Raw genomic sequence first — 27,531 nt, 5'->3', positions numbered from 1 at the left:
ACGTTATATGATATATTGTTGAACTCATCATGTATGTCTACTAAAACATACTACACCAAGTTTTAAACGTGCAGGATGCTTTGTTACGAGTATAGATTTGAAGGCCTTAACCACATAATACTGAAAGGTGACCTCAGATATCCCTGATGATCTTTTCTCCCATGACTTGCACTATGTGTATAAATCAAATGGGCAAAATCTTATGTTTGTGCACCTCTGTTGGTACACCATTTCAAATTCAAACCATATTTCTCAACTTCAGAATAGTTCGGATGATCCAGAATGCCTCTATAATATGTATACAAGTATCATATGATTCAACTGATCTTCTATGACTACCAAAACGCACTATACTAAGTTTGAAATGCAACCGATGCGTTATTACCGGTGTAGATATAAAGGCCTTAACTCCAGAATGATTTAGATGGCCTAAGGTATCGCCATTGGTGTGCAGTTAGTCTTTCATACTCTGATTTATATGCATGGATCTAATGAAATCAGTTTTGACATGCATAAATTAGTTTGATATACTATTAGGTACAGGTAAAGGCCTTACAATCACAACTTCAGAGCTTTTTTAAGTTGCCTAGAACATCACCAGGTCATGACTACCATCATTTCATGTATTAAAATGTATATTTGAATGTAATTCTTCAAGTTCAAGTGATTTAAAAAGTAAACATAACTATTTGTGTTCAGTAGACAGGGTTCAAAACTCCTGGACGTTTCGGATAACCTGGAGATCTATGTACCAGCTGTATAAGGACATAACTCATTTCTATCTAACAGCCACAACCCAAACAAGGAGTTTTGGGCAATTTTCACTAAAATATATCACATTTGCATAGACATATTACTCGAAATCGAGCGAATAACAAGTGGTGTACACTACATTTGCAGCTATATCTCCAAAATGTTCGAGCATAACATAATCTCCATATATGCATATGACAGCACAACTAATCCCCTTGATAAAAATATTTTGGATTTGAAAATCCACCCACTGGGTCAAAAGCTATAAATATGACTATGCAAAAAAGTTGTCCACATCTTTTAAGGGTTAATGCACTGAACGAAAATAACTTGAGGTATTCCGTTTGAAGTGCATACCTCCCATTATTTGAAATGTTTCATGATTTTGCGAATGAAATAATCAAAGATTGCCTTGGTGATCGCGACGTTTAATCAGTTTACGCCAGCGTTTCTCAAACTATGGATCGCGACCCACTGGTGGGTCGCGGGCTGATTTATGGTGGGCCGCGAAGACTTTGGCGATATAGTTATGATTTTCCTAATTATGTTATGTCAAATGGTATTGTCATCTATTATCTAATTTACGAACACTCTCTTGAAGAATCGGCAACTACTCTCTGGATTCTGAAATTGTTTCTAGAGCTTTGTGTTTTTAATTAAAATGTTTGAGATTCTAAAAAAAATAGATTTTCCTTGTGTTCTAGAAAAAATAAATTCAGTTATTGCTTGCATTTAGTATTTTCAATAAGATTCACAGTAGTCCAGAAGTTAGAATATCAGAAAAAATACTATAAAATCAGCAAAAAAAAGACAGATTTTGGCAGGACAACAACGACGTGAATTATCTGTTTATTTTAATTGAACTTTGGCACAGCTTAACTTCGATAAAATTCTGTTGAATTTCGATAATCTGAACTTTTTCAGAAATCAGAACTCATCAGACCATCCAGCAGAACTATTATTCTAAAATCTCTGCATGATGTTTACCCACTTGCCGATATTTTTGATGTATTTTAAAAGATTTTCACGTGAAAACTAAAAAAATCGAACAATTTTCGTATCTTTTTAAAGGATTTTTTTAAAGCTTTGCAGATACATATAGGTAATAGCCACTATATTTTCAACAACTAAAATCTGTGGTGTTCTGTAGTTGTGTATGGAGCCACACTGATATTTTTTTGATTAGAAACAGGCAAGCCTGTCTCAAATCTTTGAGACAGAATTTACTGATACTGATCACTTTTAAGTACCTTAACCTAGTTTCACAATAAAAAAAACACTAAAAAAGAGCGTGTAAAATAAATAAAAATTAAAAAATCAAGTGCTACGTCAGTTTATCAAAACGTATGAAAACAATCATATGTATTTATTGAAAAAGGCAGTCCAAATTTACAACAAAAAATGACACGTTATGGAAATACATGCTGGTGGGTCGCCAAATACTGCAACAATCAAAAGTGGGTCGCAAGCTGAAAAAGTTTGAGAAAAAAGTACAACACCACCAAAAAAAACTCGTTCTTTGTATACAGCGCGAGCGCGGTGCACTTTTAGTTGCTTGATGGCGCGCGTCCTGAAAGGTTAAATAACTGCGTAAGCCATGATTATCTGATTATTGAAATGTTTCATGAAATTGCGAATGAAAATAATCCAATGTTGCCTTGGTGAGCACGACGTTTAATGGGTAATAAATACTTAATCAGCGGTTTAAGCTGTCAAGGACAAACGTCTTGAAATCCCGCTTCAACTGAGCATCAGAACTTCAGACGCACAAATCTGAAGAAGCAACCCAAGTAACCACAAGCATTATTGATTGATGGTTCAAGCGAAAAGAAGAAGAAGTTTTGACATCCAAGCGGTGTGCCATGGATGAGATCCTCGTCGCTGATTGGTCGATGGATGTAAACGAAACACCGCTTGGATGTCAATACTTCTTCTTGTTATCGCTTGGTGCATCAATCAATATCATTGCACGAATTAGACAGAATATCAATCTTTGCAATGCGAAATGCAGCAATTCCACACTTCTCATGCAATAATCCTTTAGATTGGCATTATCAATGTATTGATGCATTACTTTTTTCTTTACATTAGGATGCGTTAAAAAGTGATATACGATAATTCAATAATTCAACATTGCAAAAACTGTATGAATGTAATGTACAAACTAGCAAAGGTTGCTCCACAGACAAACAGACGTAACACCTTGAACGATTTTTATGGAAATCCATCGCGCAGTTCACACTAACATCACCTGGTAGAAAAGTTGCACGAATCACTGTGTTGTGCAATATTGTACGTGGATTTGCTAACTGAACACGACGAATCAGAACCGTCGTTTTTGGAATCGCCGTTCGAATCGCCGTTGGAATCGTCGTTCGATTGCAGAGCGAGACAGAAATCAAACTGACACATCGCTATGACATATTTAACGTACAGGGGATAGACAAAATGATCGGGACAGGCAAAATTTTCCCTGCTCAAAAAATATTCAAATAGATGTAACTTTTCGAAAAGTGCATCAAATATTTTCAATTTTTTACTGTAAGTGGATCAACTAGTTGTGTATCAGTGGACAAAATTTGGAAAAGATCGGGCTGTTCTGCACGAAGTTATAAAGATTCTAGAAAAAGGTATGTTTATCCGATAGACAACTTTGAGCTGTTATATCTCCGGATTCAATGAACTCAATGCAATGAAATTTTGAACATTTATGACTTATATAATGAGCTTTGAAAAACTTTTGACTTAACTTTAAATTGTTAACACGGAAGAAAAATATAACGATTAGATTATTTTTCTAATAAAACGCCAAATTTTCTTAAATTTCAACATCGTTTCAAAATTCAAGATGCTAATTATAGTTCATTTATATTCCCTCTAATTGTCTTGAATATAAACATGTTTTGAAAGGAAGTAACAACATAGCCGGCAATTCATTGAAAAAGTAATGGGATGCATATTAAAAATAGACCAATTTACTAAAAAATCATAAAATAAATGAAATCGCTATAACTTTTTCTCTTGTGAATAATTTCAAGTTGAGTCAAACGTTTTTCATAGCTCATTATATAAGTCGTAAATGGTCAAAATTTCATTGCATTCGGTTCATTTAATCTGGAGATATAACCGCTCATAGTTGGCTATCGGATAAATATACCTTTTTCTAGAATCTTTATAACTTCGTGCAGAATAGCCCGATCTTTTTCAAATTTTGTCCACTGATACACAACTAGTTGATCCACTTACAGTAAGAAATTGAGAATATTTGATGCACTTTTCGAAAAGTTACAGCTATTTGAATATTTTTTGAGAAGGGAAAATTTTGCCTGTCCCGATCATTTTGTCTATCCCCTGTAGGAGCAACACGTGCGTGAGATTCTCTCTCTCGGTTGGTGTGGTTTGTTTTGATTCAATCTGACATTTCTTTTATGCTGGTCATGCTGCCGATGCTGCCAGCTGATGGTGGCAAGGATCACAGAGAACAGACATCCAAGTCCAGTTCCGAAACTGTGTAAGGAATTTAACGGCCATTTGAAATCGGCAACACGAGTGGCAATAGCGTGGCGCTGCAGTCGGTTAATTTCCCATACTAATTTAATTCATCACTTGAAATGTTTCAATTCACCACTGACTGTGGCAATATGGTGTTTGGTGGCGTTAGTGTTGTCATCGTGTATTGGTTTGCATCCTTACTCAAGTAAAGATTCAAATCCTTACACAACGTTCCGAATGAAATTTGTGCTATCCTGGATGTCTGTTCTCTGTGCAAGGATGGAGGAGCATAGTCGGAGGGGTGCTCCAATGCGTTTTCGGAAGAATTCGTCGAGATAAAAAGTTTTCGTAATAAAAAGTATGGAAAATTCTAGTTTAAAAGTTCAGCATTAAACTTTTCAATGCGTGTTACATATATTATTTTACAGAGAATCAGTCTAGAGGTCGTTTAACGTAATAAGAGCATTAACATAAAAGTCTATAATTTTACAAGAACGCATTGAAACGCCCCTTGAAATTAAACGGCGATTTCCAACCAGCTCAAGCAAATTCCATTGGAATTCATCTTCGAAGTAAAATCACAATATCGTCAACAGAAGGCGCTAGTGCGAAACGTCAAACGCATTGAAAAACGATGCACGCGCCTCTGGTTGTGAAAGCCACAACTATGAAAATTTAAAATGATCGTTAAAAGCGTGGTCGATGGAAATTTCGCAAGTGTTACGTCTGTTTGTCTGTGGCGGTAGTGTGAAACGTCAAACGCATAGAAAAAAGATGCGCGCGCCTTTGGTTGTGAAAGTCACAACTATGAAAATTTAAAATGATCGTTAAAAGCGTGGTCGATGGAAATTTCGCAAATGTTACGTCTGTTTATCTGTGTTATAATGGCCATTTTTTCCGAACTGGTTAATTATGCAACTGAAATGAGTTACATAATGAAAATTAGTTGTATAATTCTCATTATGCAACTCATTTGAGTTGCATTATAAACATTATGCAACTCAAATGAGTTGCATTATGAAAAAAAATCATTGCATAAAATTTTGTATGGAACTCGTTGCAAAACTGGATTTTTCAGCACTCTTCGTTATAACCCACTCAGCAAACCTCGTTGGATAAATGTACGACGCGTGCTGAAAAAATCAAAAAAATCAACTTTTTGCAACTCGTTACATAAATAACTATTGTAAATACCACTGTACCAGCACACTATTCGATCGATTTCATAAATTCATTTTTGATCTACTAATGCCAATAAAGAATAATCTAAATCGTTTTTCTGCGTTTGACGTTTCACACTAGCGCTTTCTGTTGTCGATATGTCACAACGCAGTGTTTCGTTAAACATTTCCACCAGGTGATGGTAGTGTGAAGTGGGCGATGGATTTTCACGAATATTGTTCTAGGTGTTACCTCTGTTTGCATGTGGTGTTACGCCTGTTTGTCTGTGATTTAAGTGTACCTCAACGCCAACGGAGACTGCCCGACATACAGTGTTTGTACGAAAAAGTGATAAGTGAACCACTCGGCAGTTTTTCTTCCCTTCTATTGATTCTATTTCAATTCAGGCCAAACATGTCTAAAGGTCCTATCTGCAGAAGAGAGGCTCTCTTTGGTTTTCCTCTTTTTCGTTAATATCTCGGATGTTTATTTGTATTATGATTGTCTCCTTGCATTGAACGATTATCAAAACAATCGTTATTTGATTTGTACTGCAAAAGTAGTTGAAAAGTGTACCATTACATTGCAATAATTGAAAGAGAAAGTGAACAAAGAGAGCCCCTCAAATGCAGATAGGACCTATTGAAATGTTTGGCCTGAATTACCAAGCGGTATATGTTCTCTCGTCGAGTCGCATGGTTCACGAAGGAACACAAAGAAGATACTCCGATATAGACAAGCTGCGACGATGAGCGGGCATCACTAAATGTAACACTTACCGATGATCTCTCATCGTTGGCTTGGGACAACAGTGAATAATCGTTATTTTTATCAGTATTTAATGAGTTTTCGCTTTAAAAACGTGAACTACTATTTAATTTAACTGTATTCATGACGTTGCAGGTTGCGTAGTCACAATAAAAAAAAGAATTATGACAATAAAATATTCTTACCCAATGCATCGTTTTCATTAGCGTCATCGAGCATCTTCTCTCTATTGATTGCGCTCTCAATGGAACCGAGAGGATGAACAGCATTTCGAGGAGCGTTCCCGAGCATGTCGGTTCATGAAATGTTACATTCGCGAATGTATCACTTGCTGAGTATGGACCATTCAGTCACAGACGAACAGACGTAACACCTTGAACGATTTTCGTGGAAATCCATCGCCCAGTTCACACTACCATCACCTGGTGGAAAAGTTGCACGAATCACTGTGTTGTGCAATATCGTCAACAGAAGGCGCTAGTGTGAAACGTCAAACGCATAGAAAAACAATGCGCGCGCCTCTGGTTGTGAAAGCCACAACTATACAAATTTAAAATGATCGTTAAAAGCGTGGTCGATGAAAATTTCGCAAGTGTTACGTCTGTGATTTAGTGGTTCGCGATAAAAATCCACTCACTGCCGACATATAAACTAGATTTGACCACAAGATGGCAGTTGGTTCGTTCATCGTGGATGGCAAGGCAGAAAGTAAAGATAGATGTCTGTTCCATACACAAATAGACGTAACACTTATGCGAGGTATGTACTTCAAACGGAATAGCTCAAGTAATTTTCATTCAGTGCATTATTTTACCGTGACCGGAAAGGTCAAGAAATTTAACACAGCAAGCCCAATTTTATTTGACGTTTCGTTTCAGCTCCGTACTAGGATCCGGAATAAAGCGACGCTTTATTATTTCTTGAGCGATTCCTTGCCTGAATTTTCCACGCATCGAGATAGGCCAAGAAATTTCTTGCGATATGCGTACTACCAGCGGCGTCATGATCGCGATTTTGTCCGCAGTCAAGTTCGCAGATTGTGAACAATCCTTGGTCGGTACCCACTTACGTAATTTATGTTTAGTCCCTTACTGTCAGAGCTGTCAGATCGGTATAACACGCTATAGGTCACTGCATGAAATTCTCTCCTTCTCTTTCACTCTCACAGAAATTTTGTAAACAACAAGGCCAAGAAACGTCAAAATCCCATACAAATTCAAAACAGTGCAGTGCCCTATATATTCAGGCCAAACATGTCTAAAGGTCCTATCTGCAGAAGAGAGGCTCTCTTTGGTTTCCCTCTCTTTCGTTAATATCTCAGCTTTTTATTTGTATTATGATTGTCTCCTTGCATTGAACGATGGTCAAAACAATCGCCCTTTGATTTGTACTGCCAAAATAGTTGAAAGGGTATCATTATATTGCAATAATTGAAAGAGAAAGTGAACAAAGAGAGCCTCTCAAATGCAGATAGGACCTATTGATATGTTTAGCCTTATATTATTATTTTTACAAAAGGCAATTTACACGGAAAAAATACACGGTAATGAATATTTATTGGGTACCGGACTGGACACAGAAAATCTAATGGTTTTCTTTAGTACATCGAGGTCTTGAAATTAGTCTATGGTACTACCACAGACAAACAGACGAAACACCTTGAACGATTTTCATGGAAATCCATCGCCCAGTGCACACTACCATCACCTGGTGGAAAAGTTGCGCGAATCACTGTGTTGTGCAATATCGTCAACAGAAGGCGCTAGTGTGAAACGTCAAACGCATAGAAAAACGATACGCGCGCCTCTGGTTGTGAAAGCCACAACTATGCAAATTTAAAATGATCGTTAAAAGCGTGGTCGATGGAAATTTCGCAAGTGTTACGTCTGTTTGTCTGTGGTACAGTCCCGATTCGTTCGTTGGCGGCTCGTTAGATGGGCTGTCTCGATGGTTGGATGTTCGCTAGCTGGGGCAAAACCCAACTAAAAAGCACTGTCAATGTCAAAATCGATGTCAAAACGAGTTTGACGTCTGACCGTCGTCGCATCGCAGCTCCTGTATACAGACCGTTTGCGCAAGTATGTGAGTGTTTCGTGACGTATTTCTCGTCACTTGCGTGTGTCTAGAGTATTTCGATCAGTTGTCAGTTGCCCCAACGAACGAACACGATTCGCTAATCGGGGCGCAGTCGTGACCCAACGAGCGAATCCTCACTGTACTACCCATTAGAACAAATTCTTTAAAAAATCTTCGATCAGTTACACTAGCACCACCTGATGACGATATTGCGCGAAGAACTGAGCTTTGCAATATCGCCAACAGCAGGCGCTAGTGTGAAACGTCAAACGCAAACAAAAACGATGCGTGCGCCTCTGTTTGTGAAAGTGACAACTGCGGCGATTTAAAATAATCGTCAAAACCGTAAGCGATGGAAGTTTCGTCAGTGTTACGTCTGTTTGTCTGTGTCTGTTCTCTGTGCTCCAAATGTAAAATAAAATATTAGATTTTTTCAGAGAGGTTGAACACCACTGGTCAATGACTATTTTTGACACAAAGAGGGCGCTTGGATGACCATCATTGTCGGTGTAGCGAGTAGACGGTGTAAAATACAGTGCCCATTTGTCACGTCAAAACTTCATCACACGCGCCGATAAAAATGTGGCGAACGTAAACAAAACTCTTTCGTCGAGTGTGAACTTTTGATTTTAATTTGAATTGCATCTGATAAAAGTCCTTATTTTGTTAGAGAAATGAAGGAACGTTTGGTGTCAAACAATGAGAAAAGTTTCGTCCAAAAAGCGGTGCTGGAATCTACGGTAAAAATCAAATTTAAAAGTGGGTGAAGAACTTGAGCATAAAGTGTTGTTTTGCTTTCAGAGAGTAGACGGTCGATCACTGGACGAATTCCGCAAACTTCGCATCAACTTCGGCACGGAATGGGGCAGCGTGCATGTGTCCTTGGGAGAAACTCGGGTGCTGGCACAGGTAAGCTGCGAGGTGGTCACCCCCAGAGCTACTCGTCCTAATGAAGGGACACTGTTTATAAACGTTGAGCTGGGGCCTATGGCAGCTCCTCATTTCGAGTCAGGGCGCCAATCTGAAGCTAGTGTTCAGTTGAATCGTATTCTGGAGAGGGCCATCAAGGACTCAGGCTGCGTGGATTTGGAGTCGCTTTGTTTGGTTGCGGATGAGAAGGTGTGGAATCTACGCGTTGATATAAATGTGCTGAACCATGAAGGGAACGTAATTGACTGCGCTTCCATTGCTGCCTTAACTGCTTTGGCGCATTTCAAACGTCCGGATGTGAGTCTTAACGGAGAGGAAGTTATCATTCACACCATTTATGAGCGCGATCCTATTCCCATTGGAATCAATCATTTCCCCATATGTGTAAGCTATGGAATTTTCAACAAGGGTAAGCTGGCCATTGCTGACCCCACTTATCTAGAGGAACGGGTGGCCGAAGCTAAAATCGTGTTTGGAATGAACTCCTACGGGGAACTCTGTGGTCTACATTTGGGAGGAATCACGTTAACAAGTTCGGATCTTCTTCTTCGAACTGCTGTCAAGGGTGCTAAAAGGGCAAGAACTATCGTACAAAAAATCAAGGATGTTATTCAAGACGATGCTGAAAAACGAAAGAAAAATTATCCGATCGGTTTCAGCGAATGCATTCGACTGAATGAAATTAATGCCTTGGCTCAAGATCGACTACATATTCGACTGAAGCGGTTCAAGCTGGACAAGAACTGTCCTGGCGGAGATTCCGAAGCAGAAGATGAGGAGGATGAACCAGAAGCTCAAGATGAAAACCAAGAACAAGAAACTGAAGAAAAAACAAACGAAGAGGAAAATGAGCCAATGGATACGGAAGAAACCGTCGTGCAGATTGCGGAAGATTCTGCCGTTCTGCTACCGAAAGCAGCCGACCCTAAGGAACAATGGATTCCAGAAGATTCCGAGGAAATGAAAGCTCCTGAGGAGAAGAAATCAGCTAAGAAGAAGAAAAACAAGAAAAAGAAAAAGTCCAAAGAGGCCAGGGCTAGAATGAATGATATCGAAGTTTCTAGCGACAGCGAAGAAGAGACGGTTATGATTACTTCTGATGACATCAATCGATAAGCTTTAAAGGAGGAAAGTGAATAAAGAGTCAATCCGAAATTTAGGGCGTCTATTTACGTGCATCCGAAATCCGTAGATCTACCTATTTGTGTGGGTATGAAGAAATTCATAGGTAAGTATAATCAGCATGGCAAATATCTAATATCTTTTGTTATTCTTTCCTATACTCCACTTACGATCTGTATACAGCATTTCCAATCAATGAGTGAGTGAAGGTTAAAGCTGGAATCGTATCCCACTCCCAACAAACTCACAAAATGTGTAACGTAAGCCTGTACTTAGGGGCTGTTCATAAGTCATGTAGACCAAAACTTGGCCATCTAAGACCCGCTTTCCCCTCTCGTAGAATTTTCCATACAACAATATTAAAACTTGTATGGAGCGTAGACTTTTCACAGACTTCTCCCCTTCTCCCAACAAGTCTACGTGATTTATGAACGGCACCTTTTTAATTCTCCATGTCAAGTTTAGTACTCGGAAAACATCTGATCAGACATATCGTTTCATAATTCCATGCCCACGTTGAAATGCTTTTGTTAATATGTGGATAGCTGAGACCGGCCCACTATTTATACCTCGTCTTCAAAAATGTTTAAGGTGGCGATTTTCTGAAAGTCCTCGCTAAAAAAGTAAGGAAAATGCATTTGGTTACTCAAATTGATGGACCCCCCGTTAGTTAGAGCCACAACAATTTTTGTAGACCCCTCTATTTTGGTCAAATGGTGGCTCATTTAAACCTTTATAACAAATTTCTTGCAGGAGTAAGCAGGCCAGTATAAATTCGTGCAGTGGACAATAGAGAAGTTACAGTAGTGGTTGTTGGATGAATCCTATGAAGAACAATTCGATGAATCCCAACAAGAATGTCTAAAGCTAATCCCAGAAGAATTCTTGGATATGTTCCAGAAGGTATTACTAGAGGATCGACCTGAGGGATTCGTGGAGAAAATCCAGCACATATTTTTGGGGAAATTTGAAGTGAAATTTGGGGAGGAATGTTTTGAAAAAAAAAACTGTAAAAATCAGAAAAGGAACTTCTGTGGGCTGAGCATTCCTAGAGTTTTTTTTCGTAAAAGAGGTCCTGAAGAAATTCTTGTAGAAATGCACAAACTGAAATGCAAAATGGATCTTTCGAGGAATCCAAGGAAACGTCTTTTTGGGCTGCAAAACGGTGAATCGATAAGGAGAGCGTCCAATATAGCTCTGGTCCTCACAAGTTCCTACCTCATGCTTCCACGGGTCAAGCGATGACAAAGACCGCCAGCTAAGAGTTGTGTGCTTAGCTGGTAGTGCAGCCTGGGCACTGTTGTCCTTCTGACTTCAGCTAGATTGAGGAGGTACGATCCGAGTGTCTGTTCACCAAGGAGGTGCGGCTCAAACAGCGTCTGTTCTGGCATCCAGCGGCTGAGTAAGAAACGCTGCACCACGCCCAGCTAGATCCAAGGTGGTAGCCCCATCACCGTGGTCGTCCCAGTGTTGGTTGGGACGTTAAACAGAACTGGCACGATGGCCCTCCGGCGAGACAGGAGTGTTGGCGTAGGCCCAATAAGCCACCCGTAAAAATCCCCATTGCGAATAACATAGGAGAAAATACGACTCGATACAAACGGCAAAGACCCACGCGACGAAATAAGGACTACGATTGGAAACTTGGAACATGGAATTGCAAGTCACTAGGTTTCGCAGGATGTGACAGGATAATCTACGACGAACTACATCCCCGCAACTTCGACATCGTGGCGTTGCAGGAACTTTGTTGGACTGGACAGAAAGTGTGGAAAAGCGGGCATCGAGCGGCTACCTTCTACCAAAGCTGTGGCACCACCAATGAACTGGGAACAGTATTTATAGTGTTGGGCAAGATGCGACAACGTGTGATCGGGTGGCAGCCGATCAACGCAAGGATGTGCATGTTGAGAGTTAAGGGCCGTTTTTTCAACTACAGCATCATCAACGTCCACTGCCCACACGAAGGGAGACCCGATGACGAGAAAGAAGCGTTGTACGTGCAGTTAGAGCAAACATACGATGGTTGCTCGCCGCGTGACGTGAAAATCGTTGTCGGCGACATGAACGCGCAGGTAGGAAGGGAGGAAATGTACAGACCGGTAATCGGGCGAAACAGCCTGCACGCCGTATCGAATGATAACGGCCAGCGATGCGTAAACTTTGCAGCCTCCCGTGGTATGGTAGTCCGAAGCACCTTCTTCCCCCGCAAACAAATCCACAAAGCCACCTGGAGATCACCCGACCATCAAACAGAAAACCAAATCGACCACGTTCTAATCGACGGTAAATTCTTCCTTCTCGGATATAACCAACGTCCGCACATACCGCAGTGCGAATATAGATTCGGATCACTACTTAGTCGCTGTATGCATGCGCTCAAAACTTTCGACAGTTATCACCACGCGTCGAAGTCGAACGCCGCGGCTCAACATCGAGCAACTTCGTAACGTAGAAGTGGCTCAAGACTACGCGCAGCAGTTAGCAGTGGCCCTACCAACGGAAGAGCAGCTTGGCGCAGCTACACTTCAAGATGGCTGGAGGGACATCCGATCCGCCATAGGTAGTACCTCGGTTACAGCACTAGGCTTCGCGACTCCGAATCACAGAAACGACTGGTACGACGGCGAATGTGAACAGTTGAAAAACGAGAACAATGCAGCATGAGCGAGAATGCTGCAACACCGTACGAGAGCGAATGAGGCACGTTACACACAGGCGCGGAACAGGCAGAACTCAGTCTTCCGGATGAAGAAGCGCCAGCAGGAAGAACGAGATCGCGAAGCGATGGAAGAGCTGTACCGCGCTAAGGACACACGAAAGTTCTACGAGAAGCTGAACCACTCGCGCAGAGGCTTTGTGCCACAAGCCGACATGTGCCGAGATAATCACGGGAATATTCTCACGAGGGAGCGTGAGGTGGTCGAGAGGTGGCGGCAGCATTACGATGAGCACCTCAATGGCGACGTTGCAAGTACCGAAGGTGGCGTGGTAACAGATCTAGGAGTATGTGCACAGGACGAAAGACTTCCGGCCCCTGACCTTCAAGAGATTGAGGAGGAGGTTGGCCGGTTGAAAAACAACAAAGCCGCTGGAGCAGATCAACTACCAAGCGAGCTTCTAAAATACGGTGGAGAAGCACTGGTGAGAGCACTACACTGGGTCATTACCAAGATTTGGGAGGAGGAAGTATTACCGGATTAATGGATGGAAGGTATCGTGTATCCCATCTACAAAAAGGGCGACAAGCTGGATTGCGGGAACTACCGCGCGATCACACTACTGAGCGCTGCCTACAAGATACTCTCTCAAATGTTATGCTGCCGTCTATCACCGATTGTAAGAGAGTTCGTGGGGCAATATCAGATGGAAGACGGGACTTGGAGAAGGCGGATGAACCACGAGCTGCATCAGCTGCTGGGAGAACCAACCATCGTCCATACCGCGAAAATCGGGAGGCTACGATGGGCGGGTCACGTCATCAGGATGTCGGATAGCAACTCGACATCTTCTTTCTTCCTTCCTGCTTTTCTGCTTTTACTATATCGATAGTTTCCGTTGTTGACTTCTCATTCTTGTCTCTTCAGATTTCGTCCAGTATGCTTCTGATCAGCGAGACGTGTACCGATTAGGAAGAGGCGAGGAACTTGACGTCCCCCTCCGCACAGCCACCCTCATGTCGTAAAAAGCGTATACCAGCGAGACGTGTACCGTAATCCGGGGTCAAATTGATCAGTGTTTTTGATTTAAATTGAATAATTTCCAAAGTATTTGTATTTTTTTTTAACAACAATAATTTTAAAACCAGTACTGATACTCATGCAACAAAACCTAGACATATGATTCCATTTGCCTTACTATTCGTTTGTTTTTGTATATTTTTTTGACTCATTTTTTCAAACTTCGTTTTGGGGCGAAATTGATCACCACGGTTTTCCATACAATTTGCGTTATCTAGTCCTGTTTTCATTCATTATTATATAGGATTCAATCAGTTATTGTAACTAAATTTTAACATAAGGGGCCATGCACAAATTACGTCACGTTTTTAGGGGGGAGGGGGGTGTTTTGCATAACGTGACGATCTATACAAAAAAATTTGAGGTCCCATACAAAAAGTGTGACATAGGGAGGAGGGGGGGTTAAAAAGGTCGTTTTTTGCGTGACATAATTTGTGTATCACCCCTAATTAAAAAAGGCATATGTTATATAAGGCTCTTAAAATGATATAAAATTGTCAAAGTAGCGAAACCCACTCGGCGTATTTTTAACGAACCCCAGGAACTGTGCCCAAAACAAGGATACAATTTTCCAGCAATACGAAATATATACAAAGCTGCATGCATTTATTGGGAATACGTTTTATTTACGACAAAAACATCAACATAAATTCAACAATTTCATGTTTTAGCTAAATTCGTCAGCTTATTAGGCTTTACGAAATATAATGATATAACAAAAAAGGCTTACGAAATAGTAGCATGAACGCGCAATAAAAAATGATTAACGCAAAAGCTTTTTGCGATTTGCAAAGTTTGTTGCTTTGGCGGTAATCTCCTTCGTCGATCGACTGTGCATTATCTTCCTGCTTTTCTTCGTTTCATCTTGGATCATTGTTTTGTCCTCTTTTCCATAGACGCTCTTCTTCTTCTTTTTCTTGGGGGGAACATTTTCTTTCTTCGATTCTTCTGAGCTCACCTTCTTCATGGATTCTTCTCCAGAGACATCCTTCTTCTTCTTTTTCTTGGGGGAAACGTTTTCACGGTCATCATCATTTGAATCTGTTGTTTCAGTCTTTATTCTTGACATGATTTTTGCAGCATGTTCGGCAGAGACACTCTCACCTGGTTGGATGTCCACCAACCGTTTTCTTTTCGGCATGGCCCGATCAGTGGGTGATCCAAAACGCTCTTTTTTGAGCAACGTCACTAGATGCTCAGAGAATGAATTTTCTTGCTTAACAGCTGCAGGTGCTGCTGAAGATGAAGTTTGCGACTGCGAGAACACTGCACCTCCGGGTATTTTTTTCATCACTGCATTCGGGTTCAGTGGACATATTCCTGAAGCTCTGAAGCCAGAATTCATATTCTTCGTGGCATTTGAACCAAGGCGTTCTAATGCTTTCTTGAGGAGTCCTGGAAAAACATGCTTCGGCACCACACCTTTTGCCCGTTTTTTCCATTCCTCAAGGGTTTCTTTATACGCCCTCTTCAAGGGTCTGAAGAAGCTCACGTCGAGGGGTTGGCACAAATGTGTTGCGTTCGGCGGAAGGAATACCAATCTGATGTTATTCTCCAAACAGCAATTGATGACCTTCGCCGACAAGTGGGAAGACACATTATCACCGATGAGGACTCGTGGCTTGTCATTTTTCAGTTGTTGGCAATACTTGAGGGCAATTCAAAAGAACCAATCTTCGAAAATAGTTTTATCGAACCATCCTAAAAGTAGGTAAATACAGTAAGTAGTTGAAATGACCATTTAATTACACGTTAAAAAACTACCTGATTTGGTGCGATTATAACGGGTTCCTTTTGGCCCACCTTCTGTCCAGGTTGGGTAAAGATGAACTGCAGCGTAAACGACGTAAGGAGGCAACACCTTTCCATCAGCTGCCCCAGCAAACATCACCGAAAATGCACTCTTGGAATGGTCCAAGATATGTTCGACATGCTTTTGGCCTCTTTTCACAACCACCTTCGTCGACTCGGGGTCATCGGTGAAATTTGTCTCGTCGAAGTTGATGATATTTTCAGCAGGAATACTGTCAACTGTATTGGATAATTTCTTGAAAAATGCCTGCAAATCATCAGGGCTAACTTTTGCCCGGTTCCGTTTAATGTTCTGCGACATTCGAGAAGCAAGTCCCGAACGCATCCGGGACAAAAATCCGGCCATCCAGTCATCACCGGGAAGATTGTTGACAAACTTGGTGTGCATTTTTTTATCATCCAAATAATCCTTGATCAGTTGCTTAATATTCGCCGCCTTCAGTGGATATCCCCACTCACCCGTAAACTGTATGGTGACGCAAAGATGTTCTTCCTCCGATGGACTCAGGGTGGTTTGGCCTCCGTTTTTGCGGGTGTGTAATCCGTTCACTTTATTGTAGAGGGTACCGTATGGGATACGGAAGCGGCGTGATGCTTCCCGAACCGAAACATCGTTATCACGAATAGCCCGCACTGCCTCACTTACTGTTTCGGATGTGTAGTTGATGTAGGTTCTTGAACCTAGGCGTTTCTTGTATTTTCGCACCATTTTTAATCGACTATAACGATAACTACCGAGATTACAACAAATTATTTGTGTGAAGAATTAGCATAAGTTAAAATTCACAAATAAAAAAAAAAAAAAAAAAAAAAAAAAAAAAAACAAATTATTTGATTTGTGGAGCAAAGGAAGAGCCAGAGAAAATAGGTAGAGAAGCGAAGAGTGAACAGCCGCCAGAACGGCAACACTTTTTCTGTTTTGATTTCATCGCTCGGATGCTGGCAACTGCAGCAAAGCAGATTAATCCACCCATCGAAGGTAGTGCCTATCTCGCATACCGCATTTGAAAACTATTTATACTGTTGTTTTATTAACTAGGCATTATCAAACTGATGTTCCAAAATGGAGCAATTTTCATTAATTCAAGGAATCAATGTTATTTATACTGTTATCCATGATATTTAAAAACTTTGGTAAAAATATGTTTCAAATGATTGCAATACTTATCTTCACTTATGCGGTAATCGTCAAGGTTTGTTGATTTTGCTCGATAGGATACCAGTTTGACGGTTCGATAAGGTATTTTTCTTCTTCTTCTCTTCTGGTTGTGTGGAGTATCCACTGGATCGGTGACAGCGACCATATATCCAGCTGTTTTGTTTAACGTCCGTTTGACAGCCCACCCTTGTTGGCGTTTCGCTCTATTTGGTCGACAAAGTCGACCTAGCGAAACGTTTCACAACGTTTCAATCAAGGTTTCAATGCTTTTGGAATGTTTGGATCGTTTAACTGTTTTTAGTGTTTATAGTTTGTATTTAATTTGTTGGAGGAATTTAACGATTTCTTTGAGAATGTTTACATCTTTGCATTCTAGGACATCTTTAAGATTATTGAATTTGCAGTCGAAGGAAAATTGCATTCTTGTTTGACCGTAGCGTACGCAGTGCAGGATAACATGTTCGGCCGTTTCCAGGACGTCACATATTTCGCAGTTGGGATCATCTTCGATTTTCATTTTGTGTAGCCAAAATTTGCTGTAATCATGGCCAGCCATGATCCGGTTGAGTGTCCGTGTTTCGAAGTTGTCAAGTTGTTTTTGGTAGTACCATGGTTTTTCTGGAAACGATTGTTGAATAGCGTAGTACTTCTGACCTTTTTCTAGGGCATAATCTTTATACCATTTATCCGTTTCTTCTTCTTTCAGCTTTTGGAAATACAGGAAAGCGTCTTTCAACAGGATCTGATGTTCCAATTCGCTGGACCGTTCCGTTCCTCTTTTCGCCAAGTAGTCAGCAATGTCATTGCCTTCCAGATCAATGTGGCTAGGGATCCACTGTAGCACGATGTTGCAGTCCAAGCATGCTTGCAGTATTTCGTTGATCATGTTGCTCCTCCATTCACTGTATTGGCTGTTTTCCAGGACCATACACGACGATAGTGAGTCGGTGAGTATCACGACGTCTCGCAGATCGGCCTTCAACGCTTCCTTTACGGCCATGTAGATCGCTACAATTTCCGCAGTCATTATAGATGTTTCGTGTTTCAGTTTCCATGCAAGTCTTCTGTTGCCTGCTTCTATGTATACTCCAATTCCACAGATGTTGTTATTCTTCGACGCGTCTGTATATATTTTAGTCCGGTTTCTGTATTTTCCATTCAGAAGACACAGAACCATTTGTTTCATGGCTTTGGTGTTAACGTTCTCTTTTTTGAACTTCATTCCAACACTCGTGTTAATGCTAACTTTGGTGTCGGTAAGTTCAACGTAAAGTAATGGACTAATGTCTTGGTAGATTGGAGTATGCTCTAGGTATATCCTTTCCGTGTAGGACAGCTTTTCCGGGTCTATGTTGTGTTGGTCCAGGTCGTCCAGTTGTTCAAATACCGGATTACGATGAGCGATGGTTTTGGCGACTTCCTTGGCTGTTACATACTTTGAACGAATTTCATTTGGTACCTGTGCTGCTATTGCTAGCAGCGTATTTAGTGGTGTTGTCTTGCTGCATCCCGTTACCTTCCTCAGACAGCTGTTGATCGCCACCTGAAGTGTCTGCTTGTTTGCTTTACTGGCATTGTTGATAATCGAGCAACCGTATTCAACGTAATTCCTTATTAGAGCTGTGAATAGCATATTCATCGTTTGAGGATGGCCTCCGTGTCGCACACTTGATACTACTTTTAGCATTTTTAGCCGTTCATCTATGTTCCTCCTAACCGTCCTCGTTTGTTCGCCAAAGCTGAGGAAACGATCGATTATCAGTCCGAGATATTCGTGACTTTTTACGGTCTCTACCGTGACTCCGTTCAATTTGATGTCAAAAGTCCGGTTCCCACCATGAAAGAGGACAATTTTGGTTTTTATAGGGTTGATTTCAAAATTCAATCGCTGTGTTTGTTCTAGGAACATGTCAAGTGCCTCTTGTGTCTTATTTCTTACTTCTTCTACGCTTTTCCCGGTTACAATAATGGAGAAGTCGTCCGCAAACTGAACTAACGTTACTTCTCCATTAGTTAGATCATGTAGTTCGCTGGTGTATACGTTAAAAAGTGTCGGGGACATGACGTCCCCTTGGGGAAGTCCGTTACTAACCATTCTTGACACTGTTCGGTTCCCAACTTGCATTGTCACTTTTCTGTTTTTCATAAAGGAGACCACCCATGTCACCACTTCATGAGGAAACTTGAACCTGTACATAATTCCTTCGAGAATATCGGTTTTGACCGAGTTGTAGGCGTTGCTTAGGTCGATGAACACAGTGGCCGTTATTAATCCTTCCCTTTTGTTCTGTTTGATAGAATCCACAACGAAGTTCAGACAGGTGGTAGTTGACACGTTCTTGCGAAACCCAAAGGACAACTTCGGGAGGCTGTTGTTTTTGTACAAGTGTGATTGTATTTTCCCTAGTACTGCAGAGTTGGTCACTTTTGTGATGGTGGGGATCAATGATATCGGTCGTTTACCCTCAACCGTCGATTGATCTTTTCCGTGTTTGGGTATTGCCACTACTTTTATTTCTTTAAGCGAATATGTTAATGCGCCCGCAATAAACATATCGTTTATTTGTCTGATTACCATATTTGTTACATCCGGTTTTAGTTGTTTTAACATACCGTAAGTGATTCTATCATTGGAAGGGGCGGATTTATCGTTTTTCCGGGCGAGAATTCTGTCCCACTTTTCTCTGTCCATGAGATTGTACTGACACAGTGGTCCGTACGATATCGGTGCTTCGATGTCCACATCGGTCTTTCCAAAATGGATATCGAAAAACTTCTCTGCCATTTGCATGTCCTCTTGTACAGGGTTGTTTACTCTCCGGTTGATTTTTTTCCCGGTTATTCTCCCTATTTTGTCCCATATCACAGCCGAACTCGTCTGGGGGTCGATGGATGACGCCAAGTCCTCTATCTGCTTCTGGATTCCTTCCTTTTTCCGTCGTAAGAAAACCGCTCTGGTACGTCTGACCAGAATTGCATTTTCCATGGTGCTGTTCGCGTTGAATTTTCTGACTGCTTCCATCTTGTTGTTCCAGGCTTCCTCCACAGATTCGTTCCACCAAACTTTTGGAGTGTGTTTGCTCTTTTTCCTGTTCTTCTGGTAACTCAGATGTATTTTGTTCTTCAGGTCTTCGATGCTTCGGACGTCTTCACAGGTCAGTTCTGCTATGTCTTTGTTGATCCTTTTTTGATTTACAAAATATCTCGTGTTTTTATCCTCAACCTTTTCCGATATTTCAATGAGCTGATGCTCACTTCCTCCAATAGAACACGAAATGTCGATGGCTGTTGACCTTCTTCCTGCTTCACATGGTACGAATGTCTTATCTCCAGTGTTTAGTAACAACAGGCTGGATCCGTTGATCAAGTCCATTAGTAGTGTTCCCGAATAAAAAATACAGTAGAAAAACCGAACGTTATATTGTAACAGTACTATTTAGAACCATATTTTTACAATAGACACCACTGTAAAAATAAAAATACAAAAACAATAAGATGTAATGTAGGATACTATACCGTGAATTGTAAATAAGATTTTTACAATATATTATACAGGTTGTTAAGTATCGTAACAATATAAAAAAATATTTTTCTCCATATATATTTTATTGCAAAACCATACATTTTATTGTTAATGAATTGTTCAAAATAATGATACGTGGGCTTAAATATACCGTACATTGTATGGTTCATGAATGGTTTCAAACAATAAAATGTACCGTAAATAAATTGTTTTTAATTGTAATTTTACTACTGCTTATACATTTAATCAAATGGTTTTGGAATGGTTCTCTTTTGTTATGTTGAATTGTTTTACATTACATAAACCATATATTGTTATATCGCAGACAGACGTTCTAGCTCGAACAAATTTATTCAAATTTTCTATGTAAATTTTCACTAGCGACACCTAGAAAACCGATTGCCACAGTGCAGTCGCGTGCAGTTGACAGTTTGAGAAACCACGTGCTTCCAGCCGCTTACTTACCACCCAATTCACCACCCACCGAAAAATAAAATCAAAACAAACACTGTCAAAATCATTCCTACATTTGCGTCACATTCACAAAGATTTTCCAATGCGAGTGAAGTTCATCCAAATTCAGTTTTATTCAAGCAAATCTATGTAAAATAAAAGTAATAATGTGTAAAATATTTTACAAGAGTTCTGCGCTAATTTGTGCAAAAGATTTAAGACATTAAATAAAAGTCATTTACTCTGCACAAATTATGTGGAAACATTATTAGCGTGCAACACGTGCGGCCTTTTCCCGCCATCCGGCTGGAAGACGACCGTGGTGACAGTTGTTGGTCGCAACGCACATGTGAGGCAGCGATTGAATATGAACGTCGCTAACGCCATCTGTTCGCTGATTGCCACTTGGCAATTTGGGGCGGCCATGTTTTTTACACAAGCTGCTGAGTCAAACTTGAACGTCTGTCTGCGGTTATATTATCTTGCCATTTTCCTCCTGTTAATGGCATCTTAGGCTTATTAGATTTATTAGAATACGCTTTGGGAATTCCCAGAGCGTTTTGGATAACCCTTCATATATAGGATCGCCCACGTCTAAGTCTGAGTAGTCTCTGATTGCATTAACAGTTGAAGCTTAGGCTCCCATTCCCCACCAGCCAGATAACCGGGTTTCGCAAACTAAGCATTATTTGTGGCAACACTTTGAGCGGCATGATGGAACTATGCCGAGCGCGCTAAGTGTTATTAGACCACTAATGTAGTTGCATGAAGTGGGTGACGAGGTACATAAGTATCATTACAGCGTGCTCAACCGTTATTGCAATATTGAGGCACCAGTTTGACTAAAGTTTAAAATACATAACAACTCATGAGAAAACCGTCAAGTTCGGTTCAAATATAAGTTAGGTAAAACAGCGAATTCGCAGACGAACCTATATTAGAAGTAATTACAATGTTCAGTTCAGCCCATATGTTAAAGATGGCTCTACGTCAAAGATAAAGTTTGTCAATTGCATTTGATTCGATTGTGGTTGAAGACAAGTTCACATGAGAGAAGAGGAGAAAACTCTCCTAAATGCAAATACAGAAAGAATAGTGTTGAACTCATCCACTGAGTTACGGTAATCTGACCTGCGTCTTTCCGGGTTGACGTACATTCGTATTTCTCTCAACGCACTCTACATACCTAGACCGCCATATCTCTTGCATCTGCAGTTCTTAAGATATTTGGTTTACCACTGATTTAAACATGTTATTGACTTTAAATTAAAGTTTCAACTTATTCACTTTTTTCTCTTTCCTTTCCTTTGCATCAAAAAAGTCACATTAACAAAACAAAGCACGGAAAAAATCTAAAACTGCATAAATAATTAAAAATGCACGGAAAAATAATGTTTCGGAAAAGTGAATGGTTCAAACGTAAGAAAAACAGTATAATATATTGTTACATAAAAATTGAATGTAAATGTATAGTAGCTACAATATGCAAAGCTTTTAGCGAACCATTTCATTACAATACACTTTATTGTAGCTGGTACACTGTATGGTGCAGGAATGGTTTTCACCAAACACCCTATGGTTAGTTTTTATCCGGGTTCCCTTAGGATCACTTCTGTCGTCTCCCCATGCAATTTGGTGGCAGTTTACGTCTCCTCCAAAAATCACCCTGGGATACATGCTCAACTGCATCAGTATTGCATGTATGTCTGCTTCGAAGTCGCTTGTCGTTATGGATGGTGCTACGTATATTCCAGCTATTACCGTGTTCGTCCTTAGGATTTTGACTGCTGCTACTTGAATTAGGTCTGACTGATTCCTGATCTGGAGTTGCTGATAGTTGTAGTGGTTTCGTATGTAGATGCCAATACCGCCATATCCGTCTGCTCTACTGTGTAAAACCTTATGGTATCCGCTAAGGTTATACGCTCTCGTTGCTTCTTCCTCCGGTTTATACCAGGTCTCCGACAGGATAGCTACGTCGTAGTTATCCCGACTTAGTACCCTAGAAATCTCATCTTTATTCTTCCTGAAACTTTGTACATTCGACTGCAAAATTTTCATTTTTTTTTTCGTTTACATTTGGTTATATTTTATTCGTATTTTAGTTTTATTTTTAGTTATCACTCATAATAAATTCCAAACTTTTAGCATTGATCCTACCTTTATCTATCATGTTCGAGACGAACCTCGAGAACTCGCTTTCTGTTCTGGCAGCCCCATTCGCCGCCGGGAGGCTGCTAGTCGCCGGTGGGGTGGGCTGTTCGTTGGTTCCTTCTTGGTCTCTCGCTAGTTGGGCTTGACGTAGTTGTGTCTTCCATTTTTCTGCTTCGGTTGTTTTGTATTTGTTGAATAATGCGACTCCGTTCTGTTGTCCATCTCCCGCTATCTTTGCTTTCTTCTCCTTGTATACTGTCACCTGGTCCCCGATGTTATTCGAGGTCGGACTGGCTCCTTCGCGTTTCCGTCGTTGGACAGGGTTCCGTGGTCTTCTGTACTGCTGCGATGTAACTTCAGCGAACGATTCTGCCGGCGTCGGCTCCTGCACGCTCTCGACTAGGGCTTCATAGTAGTTCTGTGTTTGGATCGGAAATTGTTCGACTACTTCCACCGCGGTTAGGCTGGTTCGCGCTAATATGGCCTGGATGTTATTCTGCCGGGCTCGTTCTGGGCATGTTTGATCGGATGTTTTGTGGTCTTTCCTACAGTGTAGACATCGTTGTGGTTTTTGGCAATTCCAGTATTCCTCGTCGTTTTCGTGCAACCTGGAACATTGTTGACATCTGCGCTTTCCCTTGCAATTTTCTTGTTTGTGGTTGTAGCGTAGGCATTTCAAACAGAGAACCGCTTTCTTGATGAATGCTCTTACTCGGAGAGAGCAGTGGAATATCTTGATGCTTTCCGGTAACTTCGACGCTCTGAAGGTGATGCTCAGCCTTTGCGTAGGTTCCTTTTGATTGTTGACGAAACGGTTCATCCTGTACACTTGCATGACCGGGTATTCGCAGAGTATGTCTTCCATGATCTCTTCTTCCGTTATATCCAGAGGAACTCCGGCAATCACACCAGTCACCGAGATTAGGTGCCGTGGTATGTAAGCACGGTAGTTCTTCGCCTTCAGGTTTTCGTCGTTTGTTAGGCGATTTGCCAACTGGAAGTTGTTGAGATACACCATCACTTTGTTGCGACCGATGTTTTTCATGTCCATGATGTGTGCCTTGTACGCAATCATTTTCCGTAGAGCGTTTGCCAGCGTCAGCTTGTTAATCCTGATGGTTCCATTTTGAGTGTCGATGAGTTCGACCATTACTCTATACGGGCCTTGGTCCGTTTGCTCGTACTGGTAGTTCACTTTCGGCTTCGGTGTATTTTGAGGTATGTCCATGTTGAGGTTAGGTGGTGTTCCTTGTGTGCCCCCTCCAGGAGGCCCGTTGTTTGCGCAAGCCATTTTCTTCTACTCTTCTATCTTCGATTCCGCCATTTTCTTTTTTCTTTCGTTAACCTCACTATCAAGATGGCGTCCTTTTCGCCTTTTGGGCTTGGTCACTTTTTTCAACTTTTTCCTCTGTTTTATGTAGTTTTTCTTCTCTCACTTAATCACTAAACTTTCACAAAAGGTTTTTTCTCTTCAATTTAGATTTGTAGTAACTTTTTCGGAACTTTTTTTTAGAAAAATCACTCAAAAATTCGCCTTTGCAGTTGAACACACGCGCGCGTATCCGACACTTGAACGAGAATGGACGATAAGGTATTTTTGGCTTCACACTCTTCGCTTCTCTACCTATTTTCTCTGGGAAGAGCGTAAACAAAACAATTTGCAAGTGACATAAGATGATGGTAGAGCTGCAGCTATGTTGTCTTGATCCATATTTATGTTGTCTTGACTCGTGTGACGAATGATTATTTTAAGGACATCATATTTTCATTTAAATATTTTAAATGTTTTTGGGCAGGATGTTTGCAATTTCACATCATAGTTTTGTAAAACAAACGTTGCTAGAAGTGCCTGACCAACTTGTAGATTGTGGAATTAGATTTAAGTGCAATAAAAATATGTTTGTTTATAGGCTTGAAAACTAAGATAAAATTGTAGCTTTGAAAAAATATGTTTTTTGTTCATATCCGTAATATTTTAAATAAGAATTTCTTTACAAATATCACTAATGGAGGTCTTCTTGACAGTCTTGCGGATACCAAATACGTTACTTGCATGGAAACTATTTAGGGGCCGTCCATATACCACGTGGACAACTTGGAGGGGGAAGGGGTTCGAGAAAAGTCCACGCTTGTCCACGGAGAGGGGGGTGGGGGTTCGTCAAATGTCCACGTGGACAACTTTGACATAAGAATTAATAATCAAAGATTTACAAAAGAAACAAAAGGATTTTCTTCAATAACAGCTCTTTACATTTTATTTTATTATATATTGTCTTTTAGTTGGACTTGACATCTTTAAGGAAAAATATCATGGTATTGACTCATCGACTAATTTGTTTTGAATTATGACAAGTTATAATTAGAGTGGGGACCATTTGGGCATGAGCACCTATTTTGGGCACTTGCTGCTATAACTCAGTAAATTTCAAACCGATTGACTTAAATTTTTGAACATAGCTAGATACTGCGCCTCTTGCTAAACGTGTTTCGAAAATCAAGGCAATCGGTTAAAAATTGACTGAGTTATAGTAGCAAGTGCCCAAAATAGGTGCTCCTTCCCAAATGCTCCCAGGTTACTTTCTTGTTTTAGTGAAGGAGTAATCTGGAGATTTATAATGGAATGTAGACCATGCAAATGTTGGTGTTTCAGTCAGAAAGTTTTCATTGCAGTTCTGTGTGGATTTCTCGAAGTTTTATATCAAATATTGTAAACTACTTCGAAGTTTCAAAATGCATGTGAAGATTTGCAGGCTTATCTCTGTAATAACTGCCGAATTAGCGGCAGCAACGATAAACGTTGAGCGAAAGGGAGAAGAGGAATAAATCAAAAGGCATGTTGCTTAGTCAGCTGTTGCAAATCAACTGCTTTATATATTTATTCAGATCGACTACATTGTCGTATGGTTGCCTATCTATACTCCTTTACTCTCATGGGTATCCCACATGGAACTCATGGAGCACGTTCACAAAGCTGACACTACAACTCCTACACCCATTCGTTTATGAGTATGGTGTATTGAACAGAAATCAATACATCTAACAGACTGCACGTATGTGCTAATTGATACATCCAGAGCGTACTTTTATATACATTCTAAATATTGAATTCTAAATATTAGGTCATTACAATTTGATCACACTTTGGCTAGTAACATTTTAATTTATAAATGTTGATACAAATTTAATAACAATTACAAATGTACTATATACACGCATTAAAACTACATTCACCACACACACAAGATCGCGTAATACACGTATAATAGAGTAGCACATTTGTCGCTTTCTTCGCATAATCTTCGCGCTCCTTTTAGTTGTGTCTTATCCATGTAAACTTGTTTTACGGGTCCCGCGTTGCGCTGATGCCGATGGTAATGGTATTCCTCTCCAAATAAAAATGGCTGTTAGTACGAAGTTCACGGCGCTCGTGGATAACCACGAGAAACAAATATGATAAAAATGGACCATCTTACAAAAATTTACGTAAATGGAAAACGAAATAAAAAACGGTTTACAAGTTTTATACCGTAAAAGCTTCGCATGCAAAAAAATCTAACAGATTTGTGTCGAAAATGCTTAAAACACACACACAACACAAAATTCTGTAGAACGAAGCAAAACACAGTAAAAGTTTTCCACACAAAATGTATCTAATGATCCTTTCCACATCTTGTTAAAAAAGTCCGTTGGTTCTCGGGTTTGCGCCAAAAATCGTTTGTATGTCCAAAATCATAAAAACTGGAGTTATACAAAACACAGCATACAAAAACGAAAAAATAGTCACAAAAACGCAAACTCCGGCAAAAAGACGTCTTACAGATTCACTTTATAAAGAGCTGCACAAAAGGCTATTGTTTAGATTTAAAATGCAGCATGTCACACAATTTCGAAGAAAAAAAAAACACTAAACAAATGGTAGCCAAAAAATAGCACACAAAACTACAGCACACTTATCTCATTATCGTTTCACTATAGAAAATTATGCACGCAACAATTATAACATCCCTAAAATTTTATCCTCGTTCGCCAGTCGTAATAACTGCCGAATTAGCGGCAGCAACGATAAACGTTGAGCGAAAGGGAGAAGAGGAATAAATCAAAAGGCATGTTGCTTAGTCAGCTGTTGCAAATCAACTGCTTTATATATTTATTCAGATCGACTACATTGTCGTATGGTTGCCTATCTATACTCCTTTACTCTCATGGGTATCCCACATGGAACTCATGGAGCACGTTCACAAAGCTGACACTACAATCTCAAACACTTTTTTGGAGATTCCTTTAAAATTTAATATGTTTCTATAGGATATTGATGTCTAAATCTCAGAAATATATTTTAGTTTTGACTATACTCTGCCTTTTTAAAAAGTTGCTGTAATTTTGGTTTT

General features: G+C 40.3%; 2 protein-coding genes across 2 annotated transcripts; one reads left to right on the top strand and one right to left on the bottom strand.

Annotated features, from left to right (window-relative positions):
* The first annotated feature begins 8,803 nt into the window (after nucleotides 1-8,803).
* LOC109432168 (uncharacterized) lies at nucleotides 8,804-10,339 on the top strand. Its single transcript, XM_019708487.3, has 2 exons — nucleotides 8,804-8,990; nucleotides 9,052-10,339. The coding sequence occupies exons 1-2, from the start codon at nucleotides 8,925-8,927 to the stop codon at nucleotides 10,294-10,296; spliced, it is 1,311 nt and encodes a 436-aa protein (XP_019564032.3). The 5' UTR covers nucleotides 8,804-8,924; the 3' UTR covers nucleotides 10,297-10,339.
* Nucleotides 10,340-14,805: 4,466 nt separating this feature from the next.
* On the bottom strand, nucleotides 14,806-15,333 carry LOC134290626 (protein FAM133-like). The gene has a single exon (XM_062857801.1). It carries the CDS (start codon nucleotides 15,331-15,333, stop codon nucleotides 14,806-14,808), a length of 528 nt encoding a protein of 175 aa, XP_062713785.1.
* Between the last annotated feature and the right edge of the window lie 12,198 nt (nucleotides 15,334-27,531).

The sequence above is a fragment of the Aedes albopictus genome, chromosome 1, assembly GCF_035046485.1.
Source record: "Aedes albopictus strain Foshan chromosome 1, AalbF5, whole genome shotgun sequence".
Taxonomy (NCBI): Eukaryota; Metazoa; Arthropoda; class Insecta; order Diptera; family Culicidae; genus Aedes; species Aedes albopictus.
Note: the sequence above shows the minus strand (reverse complement) of the source record. Positions and strands in the feature narration are given on the sequence as shown.

What these genes read in the sequence shown, in the direction of transcription:
- LOC134290626 (XM_062857801.1), bottom strand. Translation starts at nt 15,333, where the DNA reads ATGAAAAAAATACCCGGAGGTGCAGTGTTCTCGCAGTCGCAAACTTCA.
- LOC109432168 (XM_019708487.3), top strand. Translation starts at nt 8,925, where the DNA reads ATGAAGGAACGTTTGGTGTCAAACAATGAGAAAAGTTTCGTCCAAAAA. An exon ending in AAGCGGTGCTGGAATCTACG is followed by an intron (nt 8,991 to 9,051) that starts GTAAAAATCAAA and finishes TTTTGCTTTCAG; the next exon opens with AGAGTAGACGGTCGATCACT.